The sequence below is a fragment of the Panthera pardus genome, unplaced genomic scaffold (assembly GCF_024362965.1).
Source record: "Panthera pardus isolate Hobbes unplaced genomic scaffold, ASM2436296v1 HiC_scaffold_13, whole genome shotgun sequence".
Lineage (NCBI taxonomy): Eukaryota > Metazoa > Chordata > Mammalia > Carnivora > Felidae > Panthera > Panthera pardus.
This window is the reverse complement of record NW_026526688.1, coordinates 35,619,892-35,647,429: the sequence shown is the minus strand read 5'-3', so window position 1 is coordinate 35,647,429 and position 27,538 is coordinate 35,619,892. Positions and strand designations below refer to the sequence as shown.

The 27,538-nt window shown below is 55.2% G+C and overlaps 1 protein-coding gene across 10 annotated transcripts; it reads left to right on the top strand.

Annotated features, from left to right (window-relative positions):
• The first annotated feature begins 1,490 nt into the window (after positions 1–1,490).
• On the top strand, positions 1,491–26,147 carry SORBS3 (sorbin and SH3 domain containing 3). 10 transcript variants are annotated; one of them, XM_019466971.2, is made up of 21 exons: positions 1,491–1,619; positions 6,681–6,837; positions 7,130–7,202; positions 8,921–9,114; positions 9,990–10,053; positions 12,474–12,512; positions 12,943–13,036; positions 14,715–14,802; positions 15,053–15,139; positions 15,239–15,292; positions 16,094–16,180; positions 16,726–16,772; positions 17,176–17,315; positions 17,554–17,606; positions 17,733–17,779; positions 17,965–18,079; positions 19,483–19,608; positions 20,799–21,104; positions 21,907–22,007; positions 22,567–22,673; positions 25,304–26,147. In XM_019466971.2, the coding sequence occupies exons 1-21, from the start codon at positions 1,513–1,515 to the stop codon at positions 25,363–25,365; spliced, it is 2,148 nt and encodes a 715-aa protein (XP_019322516.2). In that variant the 5' UTR covers positions 1,491–1,512; the 3' UTR covers positions 25,366–26,147. The 10 variants fall into 10 exon arrangements, with proteins under 10 accessions (XP_019322516.2, XP_053756933.1, XP_019322515.2 ...); XM_053900958.1 differs by having other exon boundaries at positions 7,085–7,202; XM_019466974.2 differs by lacking the exon at positions 1,491–1,619 and adding an exon at positions 3,568–3,673 and having other exon boundaries at positions 7,085–7,202.
• Positions 26,148–27,538: the final 1,391 nt, after the last annotated feature.

The following is a 27,538-nucleotide window of genomic DNA, read 5'->3' as shown; positions in this document are numbered from 1 at the left end:
AATTTGCTCAAAGCCTAACCAAAGAATATACTAGAGTTTATCCATGTGGAGGAGAAGAGAAGGAATAGCAGATGCCCTTCCTTTGCCTAATGTGGAAGGACTGAGGCACCGGGCCAGGAAGCCACTTAGCTGCTCAAGGGTGGATCTGAGTGCCACATTCAAATGCCAGACTCCCAGTACTAGATAAGGAAACTCCTCAAGAAACGGGACTTCAGGTGTATGTCTTCTGGGATCCCTGGCTTCTTTTTCCTCACTTGAGAACTAAAACTGAACTCTCTGCTCACTTACTTACAATAAAAAGCTACTTAAGGGCTCTTTCCACTCATCCTTCCTCTTGGTGACACAGGTTGGTTTTCAGAGTGACCCATATTCCTGTATGAAGAGCCACCTTCTTCTCCTGAGGCTGCATGTGAAGAGCCAGATCTATTGGGAGTCTCTTGGCTAATCAGGGTGGTGGGCATGGACAGATCTCTGTTGACATGAGTGTCATGGGATAATTCACAGAACAAAAGGTGGCAGGCTCGAGGATCAGGTGGGGGTGGGGCATACTCCCGACCAGGATCAGATAGCTAGGAAAAACAGAGTAGTTATGTAACTGTGTTTACTATGGCTCAGGTGACTCTGAGAAGGCAGAGGCAGCCCCCTGACAGAAGGCAGTGCCAGAGACTGGGAAGAGTCACAGGGAGGGAGGTCCCTGTTAGATAAGGGAGTCACCAGAGGAGACGGTGTATTGGGATGAAAAGAATTTTTTTGTTGTTGACAACAGCCTGTCACCTGGGACAGCCTTCTCTATCCTTAGCCTCTCCCTAAAGCATGCCAGCTGTCTGTGGGGTTGGGCCAGCAGCAAGTAGAACTGAGGGTGGAGGGAAGAGTCGAGAAATCAGATACCTGTTTCTTGGCTAAATCTTTGGACTTTGCTACTTCCTGCTCCCCCCCCCCCCCCAACGCTTACTCTTCCACTTTTTCTAGGAGGGATTCTTGTCCCTAAATGTGGGCAGGAAAGGAGGAATCAGTCAAGGTTCCTTATGCTCTATGCCCCCACCAATCTCTCATCCTCCTTGCCATGAGGCTGGATGGCCACCAGGGAACCTGCAGGGATCCTATTCTAGCTCCTCCTTGGTCTAGGCACATGGCCTAAGGCTCAGAAGGAGAGAAATTTCCACTGGATCAAGGGCAGAGCAGGTTCTGATCTGAGAGAGGTGATAAGCCCAGTAGAGTCTGGGCCTAAGTAGACAGGTAGAAGTCAGAGCAACTGGGGAGAAAGGCTCAGGTCTCCAGTGGGACCTACCCGGCCTCCTCCTACAAAGCTGTTTACTGGACTCCCTATTCCCATAGAGATGAAACTGGTAGCCAGTCCCCAGCTCCTTGCCCCTGGCTGCTACCTCCCTTTGTGAGAAACAGGAAGTGAGGACCTTTGTCAGCTCAGCTGCACCGTCTACATTAAATATTTATCTTGGAGTCCAGGTCAGAGCCCTAGAGAATAAGAGACGCTCGCTGCTGGTGAGAGAGGGTATGGCCAGGATTCCTGGAATTGGAAGATCTTCAGCTTCACCATCTTTGGAGAACAAGGAAGAACATGAACGAGATGTGGCCCTTCTTAGTCGCAAGGATTCTGACAGGTGGGAAAAGACTGGTGACAAGGGAAATGGGCACATATTTTATCCCTGAGGGAGACAAGAGGATGCTGCCCAGGGTGGGTAAGCAAGTATCCAGGCTTTAGGGGCAGGAAAATGCCCTGCTGCTTGTCCTCAAGAAGTCCCAGAAGGCCTATGCTCCTTTCTGCAGCTGTCTTCTGTGGGCGGGGCTATCCATCCCCTCCCTCCCCTCAGCTTTCCTGGAGAACCATGGATTGTTGGAAGGGGCCTTAAAGGTGACCCCGTTCAGCTCCCTGCTGGGTGCAGCAATTGCTTTTATAAAGATGCCCCATAATCAGTAGGCTTGGAACCCCTGTAATCATTCTAAAAGTTCTTTGGAAACCTTGGGCGTGCTCCCAGGTATGCACCCAAGGGTCTCACTTCTGCTAGTGCAGCCGGTCTGTTTCCCCCCAGCAGTCCGGCAAACACTGGAAACTAGCAGCATGCCTGTCTCTCAAGCTTCTCCACAACCTAAACATCCCTCCTTCCTCTTTCACATGCAATATTGTTTCAAGCTGGTTCATCACACTGGGATAGCGCTTTAAACTGAATTGAGAAAAGATAAAGCTAATAGCATCAATAATGGTGGGATTAAATTTTTTTTTTTTTCATCTTTCTCCATTCTCTCTCCCTTCTCAAATTGGAGTGGAACGATGTGCTTGGAAAACACTCTAAAGTGCATGGTGGCCCCAGGGCACCAATCTTACACCCATAGGTACACATAAATGTTTTCTTATTTTTATAATTTATCACTGATTACTCCCAAAATGGATCTGAAATTGCCCAATAACTACTTGCTGTTTGGTTGTTTTGGGGCTTGGGGTCCTAGAGACAAGCTAAGGGCTAAGAAGTACTCCAGTCTTTCCATTAGCAGTAAAATCTACGCCCTCTGTGGGAACACAGAGGCTTGTGGGAGAGGGGAAAGAAGGGATGGCCAGAGGGGTTGGGAGCCAATGGGCGCGGGCTCTTGGGACTGGTGTCAGAGCCTCGGGAACAGCGGAAAAGCAGCAAAATCAAAACAAATACGGTGTATGGGAACACCAAGACCCTGGTAACCCCATCCCCGCCAAAGGGACCCCGCCCTCATCCTCTTCAGGGGCGCGGCGCGCCCAGGGGGCCGCTCCCTAAGGCCGATTTCCTCCCGCCACCGCCCTCGGCGGTGCTTGCACGTGTGTGAGCATCCGCCCATTTGCTGGTGCACGCGCGCCTGTGTGCGTGTGTTTGTTTGCACACGCCCGGACACGCGCTTACGAAATCACAAAGTCTGTCTCCCCAAGTAGGGAGGGAGGCTGCGGGACCGTAACTCGGTCCGCTGAGCTACTCCACTTGTTGGGGTGCCCTTATCTCGGCCCCAGCCTGTCTGCATCTCGGTCCTGTCTCCGGGGCTGCTGGCTCGGTATCAGTTGCTGGCTTGACCCGGGACCTTTAATCATTCCTGCCCTCTGTCCTGGCTCCGCCGTGCAGGGCTGCCTTCCCACACGCTGGAAATGTCGCTGGAAACTCTGAGTGGCGCTCGCCAACCCCCACCCACCCCCGCCCCCCCGGCCCGATGCCAGCCCTGCGGTGGGGGCCGAGGAAGGCAGCTGGGAAACCAGAGCGGGCTCCCCAGGGACCCTCGGCGGCCCCTCCCGGCGCCGCCCGCGGCCGGCCCGGCCCCCTCGGCAGGGGGCCACAGCTTCCCCGCGGCGCGCCCCGACGGAGGGCACTCGCACGCCCCGGCCGGCCGGCCGGAGCCCCCGCCCCGCAGGCTGGAGAGGCCCAGATTGGAGGGAGACAGACCGCGCCGCCCGCCCGCGCGCTTGTCGCGGTCCTCCCTCCCTGCGCGTGCCCTCGGCCCGGTCGATCCCCCTCTTCCTCCTCCCGCGCCCTGCCTCGCGGAGCCGGTCCTGACCCGGTCACGAGGGCGGGTGGCACAGCCCGGACTTCTCCCTGCCCTCCCTCCTCGAGAGCCCGCCGCGGCCGCACCAGGCAGGAGCCGGGCAGAGATGCTCCTGCCCTCCCGGGCGTCCTCGGTCCGCTCCACCTGCTTGCTGGGAAAGGTAGGTGCTGCTAAGGGGAGGGGGCGCCGAGGAGGCGGGGGCCCCGCAGGCGGGGAGGGACCCGTGCCCAACCCGAAGGCAAGGCAGCGTGCCCCTCCCCCTAGAGTCTCGTCCCCAACTCTGGGGTGGAAAGAGGTGAAGAAGTCCCTCCTCAATCTAGAAAAGGCGAAATTCGAGAAAACTTGCCCTTGTCCACGTGGACTTGTATCTGGGAAATACCTGGAAAAACGCCTAGGGCCAAGCCCCCAAGGTCAGGTCCGTACTTGGAGGTGCAAAGGAGTCTGTCAACTACAAACAGGGAGCTACTTCACCTCTTGCAGCCCTTGGGGTGAAGGACTGCCAGAATTCTGGGAGGACCCCAGAGGTTTCCTGGCACCCTCTCTGTCCTCTGCCAGGTGCAGGACCAGTGCCTCCGTGCCCCCATCTCCATATGAGAGGTCGCTCTTAGTTTCTGCTGGCACAGCCACTGAGAGAAAAAACTCAGCCCACTCTTCCCCACCCACAGCTGCCTATCTCTAGAGGATACCTGCCACAGGCAACAGTGTTGGGAAGTGGCTTGCTACACCACCAAGGATCAGCAACCCCTGAAAAACTGGGTGCAGGGAAGGGGCGACCTCCTGTCCTCCCCATCCTACCAGAGGGCAGTTCTCTTTGGGCACAGCAGGGTGGGACGGCAGGAGGGGGAAGGAGGCCTGGGTCAGCTGATGGCTGGGACTGCAGATGCTGACCTCACATCTTGGTTTCAAGCAGTCAGCTGGGAAGGGAGGGGCTGCTGCTAGGACCCAGCCTGCCCCAGGCCTCTGGATCTCCTACTCCCCCCTGCCTCAATTTCCCCCTCAAGGGGAGGGAGAATATCGGGAGCTGGGGTGTGTCTGCATGTTTTGCTTTTGGTAGGAGTCCTAATTGGATCCAGCTGGGGAGCTGCCCCTCCTCCAGCCTCAGCCCTCACTCCCCCCACAGCCAGGGATGGGCAAGGAAGAGCACTGTCCCCAGTAGGTCTTTCAAATGGTAGAAGAAATCCCCACTCAGAACAGAGACAGGGACCTGCCACCAGCCTTGTCGGTACCCTCCAGCCCCTGTGGCCCGAGCAGGAACAGGGCACAGGATGTAATCACAGCCCCCTATTGTATCTTCATCCCCTCTAGTCTCTGTAGACCTTGTGCTACCCCTATGAACCCCCGCTGCACACCCCCCCCACAGCTACCCTTCAGCTTACATCCTTCTGTACCCACCCCCCCCCCCATGCTCACATGTGTCCCACCCCCACAGTACCTCCCACACTTCACAATCACAGCTCTGCACTTACATTCCACCACACACAAACACAGCACCTCACAAGGCCCCCTGGCCCTTCTCACGAGCTCCCAAGCTCCACAGGCACACACAGGCCTAACTCGAACACACAGGCCAGAATGGGTCCAGCCCCGGCAGTGGAGGTTGGCCCAGCTCTGGTCCAGTCCAACAGCACACGTGAGGAGGGACAGCCCTGTTGGGCAGCCTGACCACCTTCATCTCCTGGGTGCCTGGAGTCCCCTTCTCCTGGCCAAGCCTTTGCATGAGGCAGAAGAACTAGGCTGGCCAGTCAGGTGTGCCCAGCTCTCTGTATCCTCAGCCTCTCCCTAAAGCATGCCAGCTGTCTGTGGGGTTGAGCCAGCAGCAAGCAGAACTGAGGGTGGAGGGAAGAGTCGAGAAATCAGGTACCTGTTTCTTGGCTAAATCTTTGGACTTTGCTACTTCCCCCCACCCTTACTTAATCTTCCACTTTTCCTAGGAGGGATTCGTGTCCCTAAATGTGGACAGAAAAGGAGGAATCAGTCAAGGTTCCTTGACTTGTTCAAAAAACAGCATAGGGGCACCTGGATGGCTCAATCAGTTAAGACTCCAACTTCAGCTCAGGTCATGATCTCGCGGTTCGTGAGTTCGTGTCCCGCGTTGGGCTCTGTGCTGACAGCTGGAGCCTGCTTCAGATCCCGTGTCTCCCTCTCTCTCTGCCCCTCCCCTGCTCATGCTCTGTCTCTCAAAATGAATAAATGTTAAAACAAAACAGCCTAGAGGATAGGGGCACCTGGCTGGTTTAGTCGGTAGAGCATGCGACTCTTGATCTTGGGGCTGTGATTTTAAGCCCCATGTTGGATGTAGAGATTACTTTAAAAAAATAAAATAAAATCTTAAAAAAAAAAAAAAGCAGCCTGGAGATGTAAAAGAAAATGGTGTATGGGGGTGGGGGGAACTCAACACCACCTCTCCATCATAAGCACCCCCCACTTTGTTCTTATCCACAGCTTTGCTTTCCATCCCACCCCTCACCAGCACCCTGAGCCCTCTGAGGCTTCAGTTCCAGGGAAGAAGGCCAAAGAAGGGAGCGGATAGTCCTTTGAGCCTAGAAGGAGTGCTTCCTGCTGCCTGGAAAGGCCCCCACACTCTCCCCCTCCCATAACCTTGGCCCCGTTGGGCAGTGGGCCGGTGGCCTTGCTGTTGTTCAGGGCCTCTCCCGCAGCCCAAGTAACCTGTTGTGCCTGCTGGCAAGCCGATGCTCACAGAGGGACTGGAGGAGACAGAGGGAACTGAAACAAAGTCCTGAGTGCCCAGGCCCTCCTCTGCCAGCTGCCCCAGTTCCCTCATCCTTCCCTCTGGGGGAGCGGGCTGCACTGTGCAGTGAGAGCCCCAGAGGGGCTGGCCAGCAGGCCCGTGTGCCCAAGGCTTTGTCCAGTGGGCCTGCTCCTGGCCAACCTCCCCTCCTCCCTGCCTGACTTCCCCCTCCCCCACTCCCACCCGGAGCTCCTGCCCCGGGCCTAACAAGCAGCCCATTGTGCCTCTGAGAGCAGGCACGGGCAGCCTGCAGGCGATCGCCCGCAGAGGCCTGTTTCCTGGGTCCTCAACTCCCACCCAGCTGGCCTGACCCCCTCCCACAGCTGTCCCCTCCAACCCCCCACCCCAAGGTTGAGCCCAGAGGGCATGGGCAGCCCAAGCCCAGCAGGGCTTTCCCTTCCTCCTTCCTTCCCCACAGAGGGCACACAGAGGAGCAGCTGGCACACCAGGAGCCCTCCAACCTTGATCCAAGCATGCAGGCTCCACCCTGCAGCCTCCCCGCTGGGCTCAGCCTGGACGACTTCATCCCTGGCAATCTCCGGGCTCACATAGGGTCATCCTCTCAGGGGGTACGGGTGAGTGACAGTGAAGAGAGGGTTACTGTGGGCCCAGAGTTGATGGGGACCTCAAAGGACAGGTGGGGGAGCAGGAGGATTAAAGGGAAGGAAGGGGCAGAAGATAGCTCTAGAGAGCTTTGCTGGCTACCTACAAAGGGGTTAGGCTGACCCTCCAGCGCTCACCATGGGGTAAACCTTGTCCATGGTTCCCGCCCTTCTGCGGAAACTTCGGGCCTGAGCTGCTGCTCCTGGCCCCTCCCCACAGGTGCCTGTGATCCGGAATGGTGGCTCCAACACCCTTAATTTCCAGTTTCATGACCCTGCGCCCAGGACCGTGTGCAATGGGTACTCACCCTCCAGGAGAGATGCTTCCCGGCACCCAGGTGGGTCTGCTCCAAGATCCCCATGTTGGGGGTGGGGGGATCAGAGCTTCGCGGGCCTTTGACCCGGTACCACCCTGTGATGGGCAGGAGGGCCAGGAGGGCAATGGCAGGACTCTCAAGGTCCTGGGCCTCCAAGCTCAGCTAGCTGCCCTTCTCTGTGTGAGCACTGGTGTCCTGTGAGTGTAAAATGTGCTGTGGGAGAGCAGACCGACGCATCTCTTCCCCTCATCCTGTACCCCAGTGCCAGGGGAAGGAAGTATGCAGGGGACACAGTCTTGGGAGGCTGGGGGACCTCTAGCAGACAATGGAATAGCTTGGATTTGGGATGGAAGTGTGGAGGAACGTGAGCATATGTTGTCTGCCGAAGGTGTGGGGGCCAAACCCCACAGCAGGGCCTAGGGGCTGCTCCAGTCTGTACTCACCAGCCAAACAGAAGTTTGGAGAGGCAGCTCTGAGAGCCCGTCAGCTCCTAGGCTCCTACCAGTCACCAGAGTCTGGGCCATGGGGTCCAGAAGATCCTGGGACCTTCTGGGTGCAGGTCTACCCTGAAGGCCCCTCTCCTGAGGAGGGAGACCTCCTTCATTGAGCATCCTCTTGAGGCAGGCTCTGTGTTAAGTAGTTTATTCATTTGACAAATAATTGTTGAACACTTAGAGCTTATAGGACACTGAAAAGACACATTCACAAGCCTTATTTCATTTAATCCCTTGAAGTCCTGGGAAGGTAAGCTACAATTATCGGCATCTTCCTAATAAGAACCTGAGTCTCAGGGATGTTCAGTTGCAGAGGCTGAACCGAGATTCAAACCCTGGTCCTTTCAGGCCTGAAGACCTTCTGCTGCCACACTGGTGACTTGGGGGCTGAAGGTTCTGGGGAAGTTGAGGATGGTAGCCACTGTTGAGACGTAGCCACATCTGGCGAATGAGTTTCTGTCCCTTATCAAGAGCCTTGAGGGGCGCCTGGATGGCTCAGTCGGTTAGGCGTCCGATTTTGGCTCAGGTCATGATCTCGCAGCTCATGAGTTCGAGCCCCGCGTCGGGCTTTGTGCTGACAGCTTGGAGCCTGGAGCCCGCTTCGGATTCTGTGTCTCCCTCTCTCTCTGCCCCTGCCCCACTCGCATTCTGTGTCTCTCTCGAAAATAAAAACAAACATTAAAAGAAAAAAAGAGGCTTGTGAGTGTGTGTCAGGCACTGTGCTCGGCACGGTCACACACACTGGATCTCCCTGGATTTTTGCCATGATTACCCTTGTTTTACAGAAGTGGAAACTGAGTCACTGAGAGGTTGCTTGCTGTGCCCCAGGTCACACAGCCAGTAGGTGGCAAGCTGGCATCTGAATTCTTTGTCCCCTCCACCCCTTTTCTGCCGCACCCTGCTGCCTTCCCAGCTGGGACTGTCCCCAGCATTCTCTGCCAGTAATGGTTCGCAGCCCTCATTCTGAAGACTTTTAGGGCAGCCCGAGGAAAGGATAGGGTGGACTTGGGCACAGATTTCTCGGGAAAAATCCACTTTCATTCACTCGAACTTAAAAAATAAACAAAGGCCTGTGGTCTTGCTGGGGATGGGGAAGTTTGTAGGGTCCAAGCCATCAGTCCAAACAAACAAGGAGATGTTTAAATTTTTTGCACCCACAGGATCAGTGTTCTGAAGAGCAAAGGGACAAACAAGTCCAGGTGGGGCCCCTGCCCTTTGCTAATGCTCTACTGCACACTCCCACAGACCCTGCCTGGTATCAGACCTGGCCAGGTCCTGGGAGCCAGCCCCCTGGGAGCCAGAAGACCCCTGCCTCCCTGCACCCCCACAACTGGTCAGCCACATGGACCAAGGACAACAAGCGTCGGGACAAGAGCTGGATCAAGTATGAAGGAATCGGGCCTGTGGATGAGAGCGGCATGCCTATTGCCCCCCGATCTGTGAGTCCAGGGCTGGAGGCCACTGACAGATGGGGCCTAGGGACCCGCGCTGATCTCCACTTCTGTGAATTAAAGTGGGAGCAACAAAGAATGCACCCAAACCATTTCAGACTAAAGCAGGGCTCAACCATGATGGGTTTTGGGGGGTCATAAGCCACATAAAATTACAGGTGCTCTTGTGTGTCTGAGTTGCACAAGTGGTCTGTGGGGGGAAATGGGATCTAGAATGCCCCCAGGTTCTCAGAGGAGCAGAGTTCCTGCTGTAAGGGCTGAGCGAGGCAGGGATCCCCTCTGTTCATAGCCACGGGGCCTAGCACAGCCAAGGAGTGAAGGACTGGGCTGAATGAGCTAGCGAGAGTCCTCTGAGTGAGAAGGCCTCACACGGTGGCAGGCATGGAAGGATCCAGGGCCCAGGCTCTGAGGAGCCTGCCTTTCTTCCACTGCATGCCTGTCTTGAGCCGGCCACCTGCCTTCAGTTCTCCACCCGGAACTGAAGTTGGTAACAGGCCTCCCACAGCTGTTTTCAGCCTCCGGTGAGGCAGGGGCCATGAAATGACAATCCACCCCTGTGTTATTGCATTTATTTTTCATTGTGTGCAAATATATGTTTGTTGTAGAAATACCAGAAATATAGAAAAGCAAAGAGGGAAAACAGAAACCACCCCAAATCTCACAGCCTCGGGACCATCACTGAGGGAGATCCTTCCCTATACCTTGTTCATATGTAATGTGCTACATGAAGTTACTGTTATTAGACATATCACAACAGCCCCCCCACTGGGGCTTCAAGGGTGGCCAGAGAAATGACCAGTGTGGAAAAACTCCTGTGGCTTCATATCAAGAGGGTGGTCTGACTTTGTCTTTTCTGACCCCAGAGTGTTGACAGCCCCAGGGACTGGTACCGAAGAATGTTCCAGCAGATTCACCGGAAAATGCCAGGTGAGACACGCTTCTAGGGCCCTCTCTCTGCCTGATTGGGCTCCACCCCTGAGGCAGGGGGAGGGATGGGCAGAAGAGGGAACGTACCTCCTCAGGGAGGTCTCCACCACCCCAGGCTCTGTGGTGAGCGTCCCTAAAACAGGCCAAAGGGTTTGGAGCCTCCAAAGTCTTCTCTGTCCTTGGGCGGGGAGGGGGGACGATGACCAGACACTGTCCCTGGTATCCTCTGAGAGTTCTAGGAAGCCATGCAGTCACTCATTTGTCACATCAGCCCCCCGGTCACCTATTGAGCACTTACTCTGTGCTGAGCACTATTCTGGGTGCTGAAGATAAAACAGGGAATAAAAAAGAATGTCGCTGCTGCAGTGAAGCTGAAGACAGAGGGAGACACAGAATGAACAGATAAATATTTAATATGGCAGATTGTGGTAAGGGCAAGGGAGAAAAAAAGAGGTCAGTGCCCAGTGCGGGCTGGTCAGGGAAGGCCCTGATAGGTGGTGGCATCTGAGCAGAGCTGAGGGAGGGAAGGAGTCAGCCCTGCAGATCCAGGAGAGGAGCCTGGCAGCAGGGGGAGTGGCAGAGACCCAGAGGCAGAAGCAGGCCTTTCTGGAGCAGCAAGGAGAGGCTGGGCTGGGGTGAGAGGGGCACTGGTGGGAGACAGAGGCAGAGTGATGGGATCTGGTCACAGTGGGCCTTTAGGGCCATTATCAGACTTTGGCTTTTACTCCGTAAGAGCTGAGGAGCCACTGGGAGGTTCTGAGCAGAAGAGTGACCTGCTCTGGAGGCTGGCCCCGGCTGCCGGGTGCGGAGGAGACTCTGGAGGCCCGGCTGCCAGGTGGGGAGGAGACGAGGATGCAGGATGCGGTGAACCACTTAGGGGGCCTGGCTTTAATCCAGGTTAGAGACGGACAGTGTCTCAGACCAGGGCAGTAGCAGTGGAACTTGTGGGATTGTGGAGACAGAGTCATGGGGATTTGCTGATGGATTGGATGTGGCATGAAGGAGAGACGTCACGGATGACTTGAAACCTGAGCAAGTCAAAGAGCGCCCCTCTTATAAGTACAGGGAAGTGAGACAGGTACAGTATAAGGGGTGTTCAGTTTTAGATGAGGTCCATCTGCTTGGGGGTGTCAAGCAGGCAGTTAATATGCAAGTCGGCAGTTCAGGGGTGAGGCCTAAGCTACAGATGGAAATACCTGGGATTCACTCAAAGATATTTTGATTTAAAGCCCCCCAACTAATTCCAATGTGAATTCCTGCAGTAGACAGTATTTTTTTTTTTTTTTTAAGCCAGAAGACTAGACAGGATCACCTGGGGAGATAGACAGAGGCCCAAGGACTGAGTCCCCAGGCACTTGGATGTTCAGAGATTTGAGAGATGAGCGGGAATCAGACAAGCAGACAAAGAAGGTACAGCAGGGAAGCCCAAGTGAAAAAGAACTTTCCAGGAGGAATGATCCACTGTGACAGATTGACCATTTTAAAAAATATTTTTAAAGTTTGTTTGTTTTTGAGAGAGAGAGAGCGAGCAGGGGAGGGGCAGAGACAGAGAGGGAGAGAAAGAATCCCAAGCAGGCTCCACGCTGTCAGAGTGGAGCCTGATGCGGGCTGGAACTCACCAACTGTGAGATCGTGACCTGAGCTGAAAGAAAACAAGAGTTGGAGGCTTAACTGACTGAGCCACCCAGGCACACTGACCATTTTGATTTGGTTAACATGGAGGTCACTGGGGTCTTTCATAAGAGCAGTTGGGGGCAATCTGTTGGAGCTGAAATCTGCTTACCAAAAAGGGGCATTGGAGGCAGTGAGTTAGTGATGGCACAGCCGTTTCTTGCAAAGGAAAGCCAAACAGTCTAGGAGCTGGAGGACGTATGGGATCTGGGGAGAGGCACTTTGGTTTGCATTTAAGACAAGTGCTGTTGTGGCACGTCTACATGCCAAGGGGATCAAGTGGGTTGGCTGGTCAGCAGCTTTTCCTAGGAGGCCCCGGAAAGTCATGAGCTCCATGAGGAGTGGGTCTGGGCAAAGGGGGAAGGACAGGCATCCAAAGGGGGTGCAGAAAGGGAAAGAGGGAGAAGGGGAGGTGGAATTTCCCCAACCTGACATGGTGAGGGCAGGTTTACAAAGGTCAGGGAAAGGGTGTGTGTGGGAACGTGGGGAGGGAGGAACAGGAGGGTTTGGGCAAGTCCGCTGCCTGGGTTGGCTCACTCAGGCCCAACGTCTGCCAGAGGCATTTCAAGCCCTCCAGAGAACTGCCCTCCTAATTCCTTCCCTCCCTCGGGACATTCTTCAGGCCCTGACTCAGCCCCTTGTCCCCTGCTCTAGCAGGAGGATGGCTGGGAGCAGCTGAGGGAGCCTCACAGGGCTCGGTGTCCTCATTTGCGGCCCCATCCCTGATCTGGTCCTTTCTGCTCCTGCAGACCTGCAGCTGGACTGGACCTTTGAGGAATCACCCAAAGGTGAGGGGATGCGGGTGGCCCGCCCCAACTCAGTGCCTGCATTTGCCCATCTCGTAAGCCGTGCCTGGCTTTGAGGCTCCCCCGTTGGCTTCTTTCAACTTGAGAAGTTCCTATAGCCCTTTTTCAGTGAGCTTCAAATCCCCTGGTAGGTGGCGATGAAAAACCTCAGCTTCGCTGTCCAGTCGACATCTTAGCCCTGGCTCTGGTTTCTCTGGGCTTCTCTCTCATCATCTGTAAAATGGGGACACTACCTACCCCAGAGTTGTGGAGATTTAGTAAAGAGTGTGAAGCCCTTGGTGCAAACCCCAACCCTGTTCCCACAAGCCACCCACCAGCATGTGTGAGCGTGGGTGCCAGAGCCTTCAATGGTCACCCAGGTATCCTCAAGCTCAGCTCTCACTTCCCCTGGCCTGTCTTCTCCCACCCTCAGTGGCTTCCTCCTGTGCGGCCTCTGCAGACTCAAGGCATCCAGCGCCCCAGCAAAGACCGGCTGCCAGGCCAGGCCAGGCCTCTTCTCTGAGTGGGTGAGCCATCCTAGGAGAGGGGCCCAAGTGCTTCAGAGGGGTGCTAGCTTCCTTGTGGGGACTGGCACCCCCTGGTGGCCATAGCCAGTGCAGCCTCTCTGTGCCCCCCTCCCTCCGCCCTACCCCACAGCTCTGCTCTTCCTTAGGGTCCCTACCACTCCAGATACCCTCCTCGCAGCCAGGGCCAAAGGGGAATGGCGGGCAGGGGTGGACTCCGCACCCATTCCTGGTCAGGAATGCCTGTGATTCTTTTGTGGTTGGTAGCAGGAACTCATCACACCAAAGATCCACAGGTCATATGGGGTGGAGAGTGGAGTGGCCCACAGGCTGGGCGTGGACCTGTGGCCATTCACTCCACAGCCTTAGAGAAAACAAGGGGTGCAGAGGATCCCAAGTTTCCTCCCAAGTCGGGGGAGATGAGGATGAGAGAGGTACCCTTCCACATAAGTGAAGGATGTAGTTCCTTTGTTCTGCACAAACCACACAAGCCCAGCCCAGGCTGCCAGGGTCCTGGAGGGGCTCAGCCAGACCTTGAGAATCAGGAGCTCTGCTCACAGTGAAATCAATGGGTTTCTTATTCCTTTATAGGAAGGGATTACCCTCATTAGCGTGGCCATAACTGGCCTGTGGCTCTTGGTGTCATCAGTAAGATAGAGGCTAAGAGCTCAAGATTTGAACCCAGAGTTTGGATTCAAGCTGCTGTGCTGCCACTAGCCATGTGACCTTGGGCACCTTAACCAATCTCAGCCATCTGTTGAGTGGGGACCACAAGGTGGTTGTGAGTATAAAGGCACATAGCAAGTCTCCACAAATATCACTAATATACAGGATTAAATATGACTAGAGCTCCCTTAAATTAGGAATGGTGTGTTCTATTCTCATTACCACTGTTATTACTAATATCATTATTTCTAAAATAGAGAATAGAGTCATACAGCCAATAAATCCTCACCTTCCGGTCAGACATTCCATCATTTGATAAGCTTGGTACAGTGAATCCACTTGGTGGAAACATTCAAACTCAACAGAGGCTGGAACATTTAAACCAGCCAAGAAAGGAGCCCTGGAGGGGAACTAGGGCAAATGTGACCGTGTGGAGCTTTGGTGGCTGGAGTGTTTTCACAGATGACATCACTGAATCCAGAACCCTTAAGGGACTGAGGCTGAGGGAACAGAAATAGCTTACCCAGGCTCCTGAGTCAGGGCCACAGGCTCTTTCCCCTGCCCTGGGTTCTTCTTGGACTAGGATGTGGTCCCACACTCAGGCATGTGTGTAAGACCGCTCAGCTGTGACAGCCAGAAAGACCAGCTTCATCAAAGCTGCACAGACATACATAGCCACAGCCATGGGGCCAGACTGAACACGAATGTAGAGTATTTCACCAAGGCCAGTAGGAAAGGTCTAGCCATAGCTTCACCACACCCTCATGAAGGTGGGAATCCTACTCATAGGTATCGCATCTGAGGCTCTGAGAGCCCTGTAACTCGCCAAAAGGTCACAGCTAAGTGGTAGAGCTGGCATTTGAACTCAGAGCTCGTAACTTTCCACTATGTAACACTGCTTTCGCAGGCTGGAGCCAGTAGTGAGGGGTGATGTGTGTATGTGCAGGGCTGTGTTTTCACGTATGCCTCAGTCTCCCTAAAAGGAGACTGAAGAGATGTCCTCCCCTGTCTTTAGAAGAAGTTGGGACCCCTCTGAAGAGTCTTCTAGAAGCACCTTCAACTGTAATCCTGGAGCATCCTCCCTACACCAGACCCCACATCAGGTAGCCTTCCCAGCATCCTCCCCACACTACCCCCAATGCTGTGCCCTTTGGCCAGTCCCCTCTGCCGAAAGAGTATAGATAATGCCCTTTCAGTTTGGGGCCTGTCCTGTGCAGCCATGAAAGCCCAGAATCCTTAGGAGGGCACTGGCAGGCACAGGGGTGAGGCAGTGGCCTACAAGCCTACTTTTTGAGCCTGGACAGTCTCCTGGCACCCCTCTACTCAAGCTGATGCCCACCAACTTCCATGCAGGTGCTCAGACGCCAAGAGAAAGTGGAAAATGTCTGGACGGAAGATTCTTGGAACCAATTTCTGCAAGAACTAGAGAGTGGGCAGAAGGTGAGTGTCCTCCTGGCCCTCTGAGAGTGGTCATACTCCTTAGCTAGTGCATTTTGGAAAGGGGATTCACCCCCTCTGACTTACCTTTCCCACCCTTAGCCCAAGAAACCGCTAGTGGATGACCCTGTTGAGAAGCCCTCCCAGCCCATTGAGGTGAGTGCTGCAGGATAGGTTGGTGAAGGAGAGAGACAGCTATGTTGGGGGACAAATGAGGGAGACTCCTGGGTGGTATTGACCCCAGTGACCGTGGGCAAAGGCCAGAGACCCAAAGCTCTGACCCTCTCCAGTCCCATAGAGTTGACCTCTGTACGCCCAGCACCTGGGACAGTACCTGGCATACAGTATACACTCAAATATGTGTTGAATAAATGTCTATTGACCAAAGCAGGACCAGAGAAGGGAGTGGTCAGTGTGGACTTGTCAGGAAGTGTTCTTGGAGGTGGAGCTGGGCTCTCAAGATTTGGGAGAGCTTGTTGAGCCAGAGAGAGAGCACTCAGTGTGGGGAGACACAGAGGCAAAGGCTGGAGGGGCAGCAGGAGGGAGAGCAGGTGGAGTATAGGCTGTGGAAAGCACAGAAGACTTGATCAGAGAGGAAACAGGGAGCCTTATAGGCTCTGGAGCAGGGAAGTAACAAGACAACAGACACTATCAGGAAGTACTAAGGTACTATCATGGGAGTAGGGATGGGCGAGCCCGGTCAGATGGGAGGGGCCAGTGAGAAGCTGTGGAAAGGCCATCCTGATACCCTGAGACAGCTCTGGGCAGGCCCACAGGCAGGGAGCCTGCCCTTTACCCAAGCACTGCGTGCTTTGTCCAGCTGCCCATTGGGTTTCTCACATCTGACCTTCGATCAGCGCTCCCGCACTGTGTCCTCCACCACCCCGCGCTCCCGCCCCTTCCTCCCTCTCCCCACCCCCGTTACTGCCCAAGTCTCTCCCCATAACCCGCCCCCAGGTCCTGCTGGAGAGAGAGCTGGCCAAGCTGAGCGCGGAGCTGGACAAGGACCTTCGGTCAATTGAGACCCGGCAGCCATCCCCCAAGGTACCGGCCTCCCAGTCCCCTCCTGGGACCCTGAGCCCGCAGCAGCTGAGCGTGGGTGGGAGGGGCAGGCAGACCAGAGGTGTTGCCTCCAGCGCGACCTTGGACGGACTTCATCCCTGTCTGCTCTCTCCTTTATAAAATGCAGGGCGTTGACTTTTCCAAATGACCCCTAAGAACCCTTCCAGGCCGACTCCACGTCAGCCTGACGTCCTAGTGCCGGGGGCTCCCCGCCCCGGCCTCGCCCCGCCCCGCACCCCACCCCCCCCCGGACCTCGGCCCGCAGGGACCCCAACCCTTACCCGGCCCCAGTTTCCTGGGCCGGCCTCCCCTCTTCCGCCACCCCACGGTTCCTCCCCCGGCTCGTCGGCTCCTCCCGGGTTCCCGGCCCTCCCGCCTGCGCGGGCGACTCTAGGACCCCGCGTCCCTCCTGCCCCTTCCCACCCCTCCCGCCCTTCCGAGCCGCAAACTTTTCCGGAGGCGGCGGCCTCCGCTGCCGCGGGGCCCCGGCGTCCCGGGCCCTGACCGCACCCGGTCTCCCCGCACAGAGTTCCCAAGTGCCCCGACGGTGCCGGGAGCCGCGGCCTCTAGCGCGGTGAGTGGCCCGGCGGGGCGCCGGGGACGTGGCGCGGGGAGGGGGCGGCCGCGCTGGGAAGGGGGGCGAGCCCCGCGGAGGGCGCGGGAGGAGGGGCCTGGGAGGTTGGCCAGTGGCCGCGGAGGGAAACCTGTCCCCGTCCGAGGACTGGGTGGCCGCGGCCAGCGGCGGAGCGAGGCCGAGGGAGCCTCGCGCTTCCCACGCGCCCTCCTGCGGCCCCAGGCCGCACCCTTTCCCGGCCGCGACCGCTGGGGAAGTAGGACATCCTGTTCAGAGCCCGGGACGTGGGAGACGCCTTGGGAGGAGGCGGCGGGAGATGCGGGGAGACATTTGGGCGGGCAGGGGTGAGCGGCGTAGGGTGTGAGGCCCCGGACAGGTGGCTCACTCGCTGTGTCCCGCGCAGCCCGGCTTCCGCCTGGAGCTCCAGTTACCCGAATGCACTTTACCAGGGTTCCTCCCGGCCCCTGAGCCCCCACAGAATGGCGGATGGAACAAGCCCCTTCCTAGGTCGCAGGGACTTTGTCTACCCTACCTCGGCCCGGGGTAAGGACCAGCTCTTTTTCTCACCCAGACGCCCACCACCACGCACCAGTTATGCTGGTGCCTGGGCTGGGGGTGAGGGGCGGGGGGGGGGGGGTGGGGGGGTTGGGTGGGGAGGCAGGACGTTCATAGAGCCCCCTGCTTCCACTGGTCCCTGTCATGGGGTGGGGGAGCGGAACACCATCCCAACTCCGCCCCCCCAGACGTGGCGTTCCCAAGCTGAGGTAGCGCTTCTCCACAGACCCTAGTGCCTCTGAACGAGGGGCCAGCCCAGCCAGGAAGGAAGAGAAGAAGGTAAGGAGGGGTGAAAGCACTAGGGTCAGGGTGCGAGGGGGTCTGGGGTGGGTCCCGGTGATGGCTGTTTCAGACCCGCCGCCTGCTTGACTGAGGTGACTCCCTCTGTCCTCTCCTCCTGCCCAGAGGAAGGCCGCCAGACTCAAGTTTGACTTCCAGGCACAGTCCCCCAAGTAAGTGCCCTTCTCTCTCCTCCCCACCCCCAGGACTGTCTCTGCACCCTATGGGAGGAGGGGAGGACAGGGCTGCCGGGGCCTCCCCAGAGGTGGGTGAGACTCTGGGTGCATTAGACAGGGTCTGAAGGGAAGGAGGATTGGGAGGGCCTCACTTTGCTGGATGTCCTTACTCTGGCCTGCAGGGAGCTGACTCTGAAGAAGGGTGACATTGTCTACATCCACAAGGAGGTGGACAAGAACTGGCTGGAAGGGGAGCACCATGGTAGACTGGGCATCTTCCCTGCCAATTATGTGGACGTAAGCAGGAGAGCAAGCAGGAGTGCGGCCTGGAGGGCGGATGGGTTGCAGAGACTTAGAGTGCAGACGCACTGACCCCTCCACAGCCCTTCTCTGGAGCTGACTGCTTCCCACACATCTCACAGGCTTCCTGATAGGTAAAACTGTGAACTCCAGGGGCAGGGGCCTGGTCAGCCTCATTCATGCCCTTGGCCCCCCCCCCGGGCTGCACCCAGTACTTTGCCTGTACTCAGGACATGTTTCTTAAATGAGGACTAAAGGTAGAGCGCAGCCCATGGAGGAGAACCAAGTGACCCCATTCTTGTGCCCAGACTTTCACCATTCAGCAGCTCTCTCAAGCTGTCTTTGGGAAGGATCCCGAGGGCAACTGGCAAGGGCATGTAGTGTGTGACAGCTTTCTAATCACATCACATATACCTGCATCACTTTCTTCATCTGTAGTACCTTCCTTGTTCTCTCATTAACCTGAGAAGAGATCAGTCATCCCCACTTTACAGATGCGCTTGTCAGGTTCAGAGACAAGTGGTTAAGTACAAGATCCAGAGGTGCCTGACTGGCTCAGTGGGTAGAGCATGCGACTCTTGATCTTGGGGTTGTGAGTTTGAGCTTCACATTGGGAGTAGAATTTACTTGAATAAATAAAACTTTATTTTCCTTGAGTATTTAATGATATAAATTTCTCTGTAAGCACTGATTTAACTATGCTCCACAGGTTTTGATGTTTTGCTTTTTTTTAATTCAACTCAAAGTATTTTCTCATTTCCTTTGTGACTTCCTCTTTGACCCATGGATTGGGTTATTGTTTAATTTGGGCTCTTGATTTGATAAGAATCAGTAGGCCTCCCTTACTTTCAGAACAGTCTCTGTGATTCTGAAACTCCACCAAATATACGCAGTATCCCGTGTTATTAGTCATTTACATATTAGTATGAAATAGTTTACTAGCTTCTTGATTTTTTTTATGAATAGGGTGAAGCAAAGGGAATGTGGGGATTCTAGGCACCTGGTGGGGTAGAAGGGACAGGGAAGAAGGATACTTGGTATCGGCAGTTGTGTTAGATCCTCACTTTTAGATCAGGTCGCAAGATGTTCCCGGCTTTTTAGAACTCTTCATTTACTTCTGTACTCTAATTTAAACTGTCTCTTAGGACCTACTTCCATCTTTGTTCTTCCACTGCCTACTCCACATACCACAGGGGAAATTCTTCCTCCAGTAGCCTTCTGGGACTAACCACCCCTTGGCTGTGCTCACCCTGGCCACCCCAAAGCTTGTGTCTGCTGTCTGTATCCTTGCTGGCTTCTGGGGCACATCTCACCGATACCATCTTCTCTTTGTTACCTCACCCTCCCGGGAGCCTCAGATCTGCCCAGTTGATGCCCAGGCTTAACCTTTCTTCCTCTAGGTGCTGCCTGCAGATGAGATCCCTAAGCCCATCAAGCCTCCAACCTACCAGGTGCTGGAGTATGGAGAAGCAGTGGCCCAGTACACTTTCAAGGGGGATCTGGAGGTGGAGCTGTCCTTCCGCAAGGTGCGGCCAGGCAGGAAGTGGGGGGGGGGGGGGCGGCGGTCAGGGGCCGGTGAGGACATGGGTAAATATGTGTAGTTAAAACATTTTTTTAAGGAGTCAAATGTACCCATCTTCTCCCAGTATTTAAAAATTTTCCTAATCTCTTTGCATATTTTCCCCCTAATTTAGCCCATTTTTTAAAAGTTTGAAACTTCTAGAGTAGTTGTGCTTTTTTCAGTTGCAGGTTGGTAGGCTGTGAGGATCATAATCAGCATTTTTATAAGAACAGAATGGAAATCTTATAATGCCTTGCATGTAGAAAGGGTATTTTATCAAAGTTTTAGGCACTTACATATGTACTTATGTGGGTGTGTGTGTACTGGGTTGTTATTAAAATGTTAATTTTTACTATAGATCATAAGGAAGTTTGAAAAAGTCCTAGAAAGCGGGGAGCTGGTCTCGTTTTGGTTGATTTTGGGGGCAGAGACCGTGAATGCCCCTAGTGAAGGTCCTCCAGAAGAGCTAGCCCCAGGGAGAGAGAGGGAAGGAGCTGGCTGGGTAATGAGAGGTGGGGGGCGGGAGAGGGCTGGAGACCATCCTCCCCAGGGCAGCCCTGCCTAATGTTAGTCAGCATGTGGGCTTGAGGACACACTGGCTGTCCCTGGGAGTTTGTTTTTTGATGCACTGGTGATAGATCACCCAGTGAAGAGGCAGGGACAGGACCGTGTCACGGCAGTGGCGACTAATGGCTGTCCAGTGCTTCTTACCAGTCGGCCACTGATCTCTCTTGCTCCTCACAGCAACACGATTGCTATCCCCACTTAACATGTGAGGAAACTAGGCTCAGAGAGGCACAGTAACTTGTCCGAGGCCACACAACTTGAAATTGGCAGAGCCACCAGGTTCCCCTGTGACTGGAATTCCGGGGAGAGGGTGCTTTGGAGTCACAGGGGTACATGTCACATAGGCTTCCCAAAGAGGCAGGACTTGATCCGTGCCCAGTGCGGCATGTTGTGGGAAGAGCCCAGGCAGCCGGGGCTTGGCTCCTGATTCCACCACCTTCTAGTGACGTGACTGCACAACCTGCTGACCTGCTCTGAACTTGCTCTGTGCAAGGCATTAGGTTTAAATGAGACAGCCCCCGTGGGCACCCGCAGGGGCATGGTGCCCAGGAGGGCCTTGCAGATGCTGATGCTTTTCTGCACCCCCAGGGGGAGCGCATCTGCCTGATCCGCAAGGTGAATGAGAACTGGTACGAGGGGCGCATCTCCGGCACAGCGCGCCAGGGCATCTTCCCTGCCAGCTACGTGCAGGTGTGCCGTGATCCCCGGGTCCGGATCTGTGACGATGGCCCCCAGCTCCCTGCATCTCCCCGTCTGACCACCGCCCGTCTGGCCCGGCACTCCAGCTCCCCATTAGCACCACACAGCCCAGTCGATCCTGACTGGGGGAGCCAGACCTCCCCCCGCCGTACTGGCTTCTCCTTCCCCACCCAGGAGCCCAGAGTCCAGGGCCAGGTAAGGTGACCTGCCTCAGCTTAGAGAGCTGATCCCTGCTTCCCACACTATTTCCTCCATTCCTTTGACAGAATCCTTTGGATTCCTTCCTAGTCTGCCCCAGGACAGATCAGTGGAATAGCTGGGCAGAACCTTGCACGGCAGAGCCACCCTGGCCTTGTGGACCACAGACCTCTCAAGTTGGTTCTGGCTCTTGGGCTGCAGCCCAGGAAGGCATGGGGCAGCCAGCTAGTTTTAGGTGTGACCCCAAAGCCAGCCCCGACCTCCTGACCATATAGACTCCACTCTTGTGATTGGCCTGTATCAGTTTCTAGGACAGGGTCATGTGGGAGTCAGAGGTCTGCCATTCCCTTGCGTCTGACCTTAGGCAGATGACATACAGTCTCTGGATTTAGGTTTTCTCCGCTGTGGAATGGGGATAATAATTCCCACTGGAGAGGGTACTCGGGTCGGTTTGAACTAAAAGCTTATAGTAGCTGATGGGGAAAAGTTATCATTGGTTCTTACGCTGACATAGTCCACAAACAGGTACGCTCACTCCTGTGCTCATCCATTCACTCAGGAAACCTATGTGAGCATGAGGCACGTCCCATGCCTGGCTTTGTGCTGGTGTTTAGAATCGGCCACCTACCCTAGCTGGACCTCAGCTTCCCAGCCCCTGTGAAGTGCAATGCTCAGACAGACCTCTCTGCTGTGGGGGTTCAGAGGATGAGATGGGGGCAGGAGGTAAAGTGGGAGGGCCCGCTGCACTTCCCCTCCCTCATGCCTGCATGTGCCTGCCTTTCCTCCTGTGGATCCCCAGGGTTTAGGCACCCCTGGGTCAGCTCTGTCCCATCCTGGAGGCTCCAGCCGTCCCGTGGACCTGGGGACCTCCCCCAACACCACTCAAATACACTGGACCCCGTGAGTACCATCTGGGGGTGCTTGGTCAGGGGTGGAGTGTTGCTTGCAGGCAGTGCTGAGCACAGTGACGCCCCCCCCCCCCCCCATAGCTTGCCCTTTTCCCACTAAGATAGATTTTGTAAACTCCTGCCTTCGGCACCGATGGATGATTTGCTGGGGGGCCACTTGTCTGTGGTGGTCCTGACCTGTCTCTGCTAGCCCTTTGTCCTTAAAGCAAGTTTCCCACACTCTGCCCCTTGGCCTCAGTCTCCTCACTGTGTTTCCAGCCCTGAGGTCAGTGCGTGTATGTGTGAAGTGTGGGAACTGGTAGAACAGACCTGAAGGCACTGGGAGCTCGGAGGAGGAGGGGTTGGGGTAGTTAGGGCTTGGAGCACAGGGTGCAGGCCTGGGAAAGGATGCACTGAAGCCAGACAGAGTTGCCATTCTAGAAGCTGGGCCAGAGGCCAATGGGATTATCTGGAAAACTCAGAGGACATGGCAACACTTGAGTTAGACTCTCTGGGCCTGATCTGAGGCAGGGGCCAGACTCTAGTTGTTGCCATGATGCTGTCTCCCACAGGTATCGGGCGATGTACCAGTACCGGCCCCAGAATGAGGATGAGCTGGAGCTGCGGGAGGGGGATCGGGTGGACGTCATGCAGCAGTGTGATGATGGCTGGTTTGTGGGTATGTGGGCCTGGCAGGTGGGCTGGGGGGTGGCAGGTTGGAAGGGGTATTTCAAGGTCCCAGGGAGATGGGCTAAGGGCCAGACCAGAAGGGGATATCTGTGAGTTCTGGGCAGGATAGCTGGGGAATATCTCAGGGTCCTGGGGGATGACCCAAGGGACAGGTCAGAGTGGGTATCTTGGGGTCCCTGGGAAGATTTAGTGGGCTGTTGGCCTGCCAGTGTCGATTCAGCAAAGATTTGCAGTCTGACCGACAAGCCTAGGGTCACTGATGAAGTCAGCATGGACTCAAGACAGCAGCGTTCCTGACCCTCACAGCCCTGGTCCTTCCCACCACACACCTGTCTCTGATGGAAAGGACCAAGTCTCACATCCAAATATACCCACCCCCACACCCAGTTAGCAGCTGGCTCCCCTGCCCACAAGAGGGAGTAGAGAAAGATCCCGGCCCTTAGGGCTGGTCCTAGGGCAGCTCAGGCAAAGGACTAAAGCAGGAAGCCTCAAGTGGGCCTTGGCCTGGTTCAAGGTGACCAACCCAGCAGGCTTCACACAGCCTGTTTCCTCCAAGTGGGCAGGGCCATACAGGCCTCAGCTTCAGAGGAAGGGGCCGTTTTCAGAGAGTAGCGAGCAGCCAGAGCCCCCTCCCACAGCAGGCTGCCGAGCCTAAAGGGTGGCAAGACTGCTTGGTGGCCCCAGGGGCAGTCTCTTGACCTGGCAACCCACCGTTTCTCATCTGAATCCTAGCACCTCATTGCTGACCAAGTTTCTGACACACCAGCGATCACGGAGCACTAACGTGTTAACAGTGCTTGCCTCAGAGGGGTGGGCTTGGGGGGCACATCCTCATTTTCCTCTGTACACTTCTGCTTTTGCTGGATTTACTAACTTAGTTTATTTATTTATTTTGAGACAGTCAGAGAGCGCAGGGGAGGGGCAGAGAGAGTGGGAGAGAGAGAATCCCAAGCAGGCTCCACACTGACAGCACAGAGCCCGATGCGGGGCTTGAACTCACGAACTGTGAGATCATGACCTGAGCTGAAATCAAGAGTTGGATGCTTAACCGACTGAGCCCCCTAGGCGCCCCTGCTTTTGAATTTTTTTTCTTTACTACTAATAAAGCTTTGCAAATGTAGACAAGAAGAAAAAGCACCACTTTTGTGGTATAAGCCACAGTGCTTTTAGAGGAAAGACTTGGAAAGTTCAGTATCTTAGTCACGCTAGTACAGTCCAAGAGCTCGGTAGCTACATGTGGCTAGTGGTTATCATTTTGGACAGGGAAGGCTTCCTGGAGGAAGTTGGGGAGCTAGGCCTTGAAGGGCAGGGGAAGGATTAGGGGAGACATCCCAGGTAGGGGAACAGTATCGGCAAGGCCTGGGGACAGGGTGAGCATAGGCTGCTCATAAGGAAGTCAGGATGCCAGCCTGCTAGCAGGGGAAGGTTCAGGACTTTATTTTCATTTTATATTCCTGTGTCTTCTAGCATTCCCCCTTCTCCACCCCCAGAACATGGGTTTCTTTGGGGTTGTAGCAGACCCAAGGCCTGGATTTTACTCCCACCTCTACCCCTAAGTGCTTTTGGGGAATTCACTCGGCCTTCTCTTTAGGCCTTGCCTGTCTGTCCCATCTGTAAGGTGAAGGTGAAGGACGCCTAGGTGGCTCAATGGGTTAAGTGTCTGACTCAATTCTGGCTCAGGTCATTGATGGTGGTGACATGGAGGCCCGCGTCCAGCTCTGCACTGGGTGTGGAGGCTGCTTGGGGTTCTGTCTCTCCCAAAATAAATAAATAAACATTTAAAAAAATAAATTGAAGGTGGGGCATCTGAATGGCTTGGTTGGTTAAGCATCCAGCTTAGGCTCAGGTCATGATCTCGCGGTTTGTGGGTTCCAGCCCCACATCGGGCTCTGTGCTGACAGCTCGGAGCCTGGAGCCTGCCTCTGATTCTGTGTCTCCCTCTTTCTCTGCCCCTCCCCACTCACACTCTGTCTCTCTGTCACTCTCTCTCTCTCTCTCTCTCAAAAATAAATAAACATTAAAAAGTTTGTTTTTAGGGGCACCTGGGTGGCTCAATCGGTTAAGCGTCTGACTTCGGCTCAGGTCATGATCTCGTGGTCTTTGAGTTCGAGCCCCGCATCAGGCTCTGTGTTGACAGCTCAGAGCCTGGAGCCTGGTTTCGATTCTGTGTCTCGCTCTCTCACTGTCCTTACCCCGCTTGCACTCTCTCTCTCTCTCTCTCTCTCTCAAAAAATAAACATTAAAAAATTTTTTAAAATTGTTTTTAAAAATAAAGGTGAGAACAGTGAGTTTCCTCCATATTTAAGGTCTGCTAAATCTCAGATTTAAGGTCTGAATTCATCCGCCTGCTTACTTTCCTGAGGAAGGCTGGGTAATTCAGTGCTGTGTGCAAAGTTATACACTGTAGAGTACTCAAACTCCGAGTCATTGAATTTAGGAAGTGTAGCTTTGCCCAGCTGCCTGCTAGGGGGCAGAAATGAGGAAAGCAAATCCTTCGTCCCTGGGACAGGGACTCCACATGCAGTTCCGCGGGCTGCCAGTAGGGAGAAGGTCCCACACCCCCACATTCCTACTAAATAAAGAAGTTTAGGGAATGCCTTTTCTCTTTTTCTCTTTCAGGTGTCTCCCGGAGGACCCAGAAATTTGGGACATTCCCTGGAAATTATGTAGCTCCGGTTTGAGTGGTGGTCTCCGTGGCAACTCAGAGCCAAGCCAGGATGGGGTGGGGAGCGGTAGCACTTACAGGAGGGAGAGAAGATCCCCCCTCCCTCCCTTCCCCAAGACCTGAGCTGCTGGCATCTGCAGACAACTCCAGCAGCCATTCTTTGGAGCCCCCTCGAAGCCCCCTGGACTGCTTCCCACCCACAACTCACAAACATTCCTCCAACAGCCTTTTTATTTCCTCCCCTACCACACTCCCCAAATATAGAGGTCTGCTTTGAAGTGGAGACTGTTTCCAGGCCTTATTGAGACCAGACCCTGGAGCCCCCCACCCCGCCCTGCTATGGCATTTCCTCTAACAGGGACCAGCTCCCAGCTTCACCCCCATGGGGTTCTTCTAACAAGGACCAGCTTCCTAACCTAACAGAGACCAAAGGCCACCTCTGCCTGGAGGAGATTCCTCCTCTTTCAGTCCAGCTTACCTGCTGGCCCCTTTGCCTTCCTGCCTCCAGCTGGGATTGGGAGTGAGGTGGGAGAGGGACACAGCACCTCCTTAGTGCCCAAGGCCTGGTAAGAGGTCTTGCCTGAAGGCACCCTCTTCCCAAAGGCTGCCAGCCCTGGGCTTGGGCTGTGTGGGCCATCCTGCTGCTGTAGTGCCCAGGAAGGGGTGGGCCTCAGAGGACTGGCCTATTCCAGGTGTTTTCCCAGAAGACTGATGTGTGCTGCCCTCCAGCCTCCCCAGCTCCTCCAACCCCCAAGTCCCCTCTGAAAGAGAATGTCAAATAAATCTGGATACCAGGGACCTTGCCAGTCCTTTTCCTTCTGGGCAGGAGAGGGCTCCTCCCGCTTAGTGTTGTGGGAATTCTCTCTGCTGTCAGCTGTGCTGGGAACCAGGTGGGATGTTGAGTGTGTGTGTGAAAGGGGAGGCTGGAAAAGCACCATCATTGTCTCTAAAGATCTCAGCCCCCGGGGTCTCAGGCAGAATGGGGCAGCCCCCAGGACCAGACAGCAGTCTGACAAGCAATGCTGAGAGAGAACTCACGTCACAGGGCCCAGGGCAAGGCCTGATTGTGGGGAGAAACCAGAGATGGGAGCTGAATGTGGCCTTGTGTGCAGGCTGTTTTGATTCCGGAGTGGCCATGGGGTTGCTGGACTAGATGACATTTCTAGCTCTTCTGCTCCTAATGTTTTCCTTCTGTGTGCTCCAGTTCCACACCAAAGCTCTCGTGTGTTTGTTTACTTTCTTCTTTGAGCTCGGGTTTTTGAGCAATCAATTGCGGGAAGCTGGGAGTGGTGGGGCACAGCTTACCCGAAGCAACTCTTCTCGCCCAAGGTTTCAGAGTCCTGGGGCCTGGTGGATCCTGCTAGGCGACAGCAGTGGCACCGTCTGGGCCGGGTGCTCTGCCAAGAAAGAAAACTCCAGTCCTTGGCAGCTGCTGGGAGTTGAGCAGGGCATGAGGTGCTACACGTGTGTTCTCTGACGTAAGCGTCTCAATGATAGGTATATGATTCTGTTTTATAGGACAAGAGAGCGAGGCTGAGAAGTTAAGTTGTCTGGGCCACATGAATGTGAAGTCAGGTCCAATGACTCTTGCCACCTGTCTGCACAAAGTGTATCAAATGCCCAGGCAGTCCTTGTCCCAGAGAAGAAAGGTCATGCAGGAGGCCAAGGACTTCCCTGGGGCCGCCCCAGGTTGGGCCTCCTTTATATACTTCCTGGCAATCCTGTCTTCCAGGCCTGTGGGTGGGAAGAGGTGCTGGTGCCTTGCTCTGCCGGGATGGGGGTGGGGGAGACCTGTGAATGACAGGGCCATAGCCTGGGTGTGGCCTGGGCCCCAATACTGGTTAAACAGCAGCTGGAAGAACAAGACCTACGTGCACACCATCTGTTCTGTCCACCCTGGTCCTCACCGTGATCTGCTTCTAAGTTGGTAGGTCCAGCCCATCTTGTGCAAATGATTATTCTCCAGGAACCCACTGGCCTGTTCCTCATCCCCTGTCCCAGCTTCTCCACATTCCCTGATGCACTCATCAAAGATAGCAGGGTTGTGACTTCCTTTCCCTGGGGCAGAAACCAAATCCACACCCTCTTTGATAGATCCCTGAAACCTCCCCAGCAAGCCAACCCTACGCCCCTGGGCTGCCTGCCACGACAGACCTGCCTGTACAATGACTACTTCTGTGCCTTGACCT

What these genes read in the sequence shown, in the direction of transcription:
- SORBS3 (XM_019466970.2), top strand. Translation starts at nt 3,184, where the DNA reads ATGCCAGCCCTGCGGTGGGGGCCGAGGAAGGCAGCTGGGAAACCAGAG. An exon ending in CTACCCTACCTCGGCCCGGG is followed by an intron (nt 17,316 to 17,553) that starts GTAAGGACCAGC and finishes GCTTCTCCACAG; the next exon opens with ACCCTAGTGCCTCTGAACGA. An exon ending in CCAGGAAGGAAGAGAAGAAG is followed by an intron (nt 17,607 to 17,732) that starts GTAAGGAGGGGT and finishes CCTCCTGCCCAG; the next exon opens with AGGAAGGCCGCCAGACTCAA.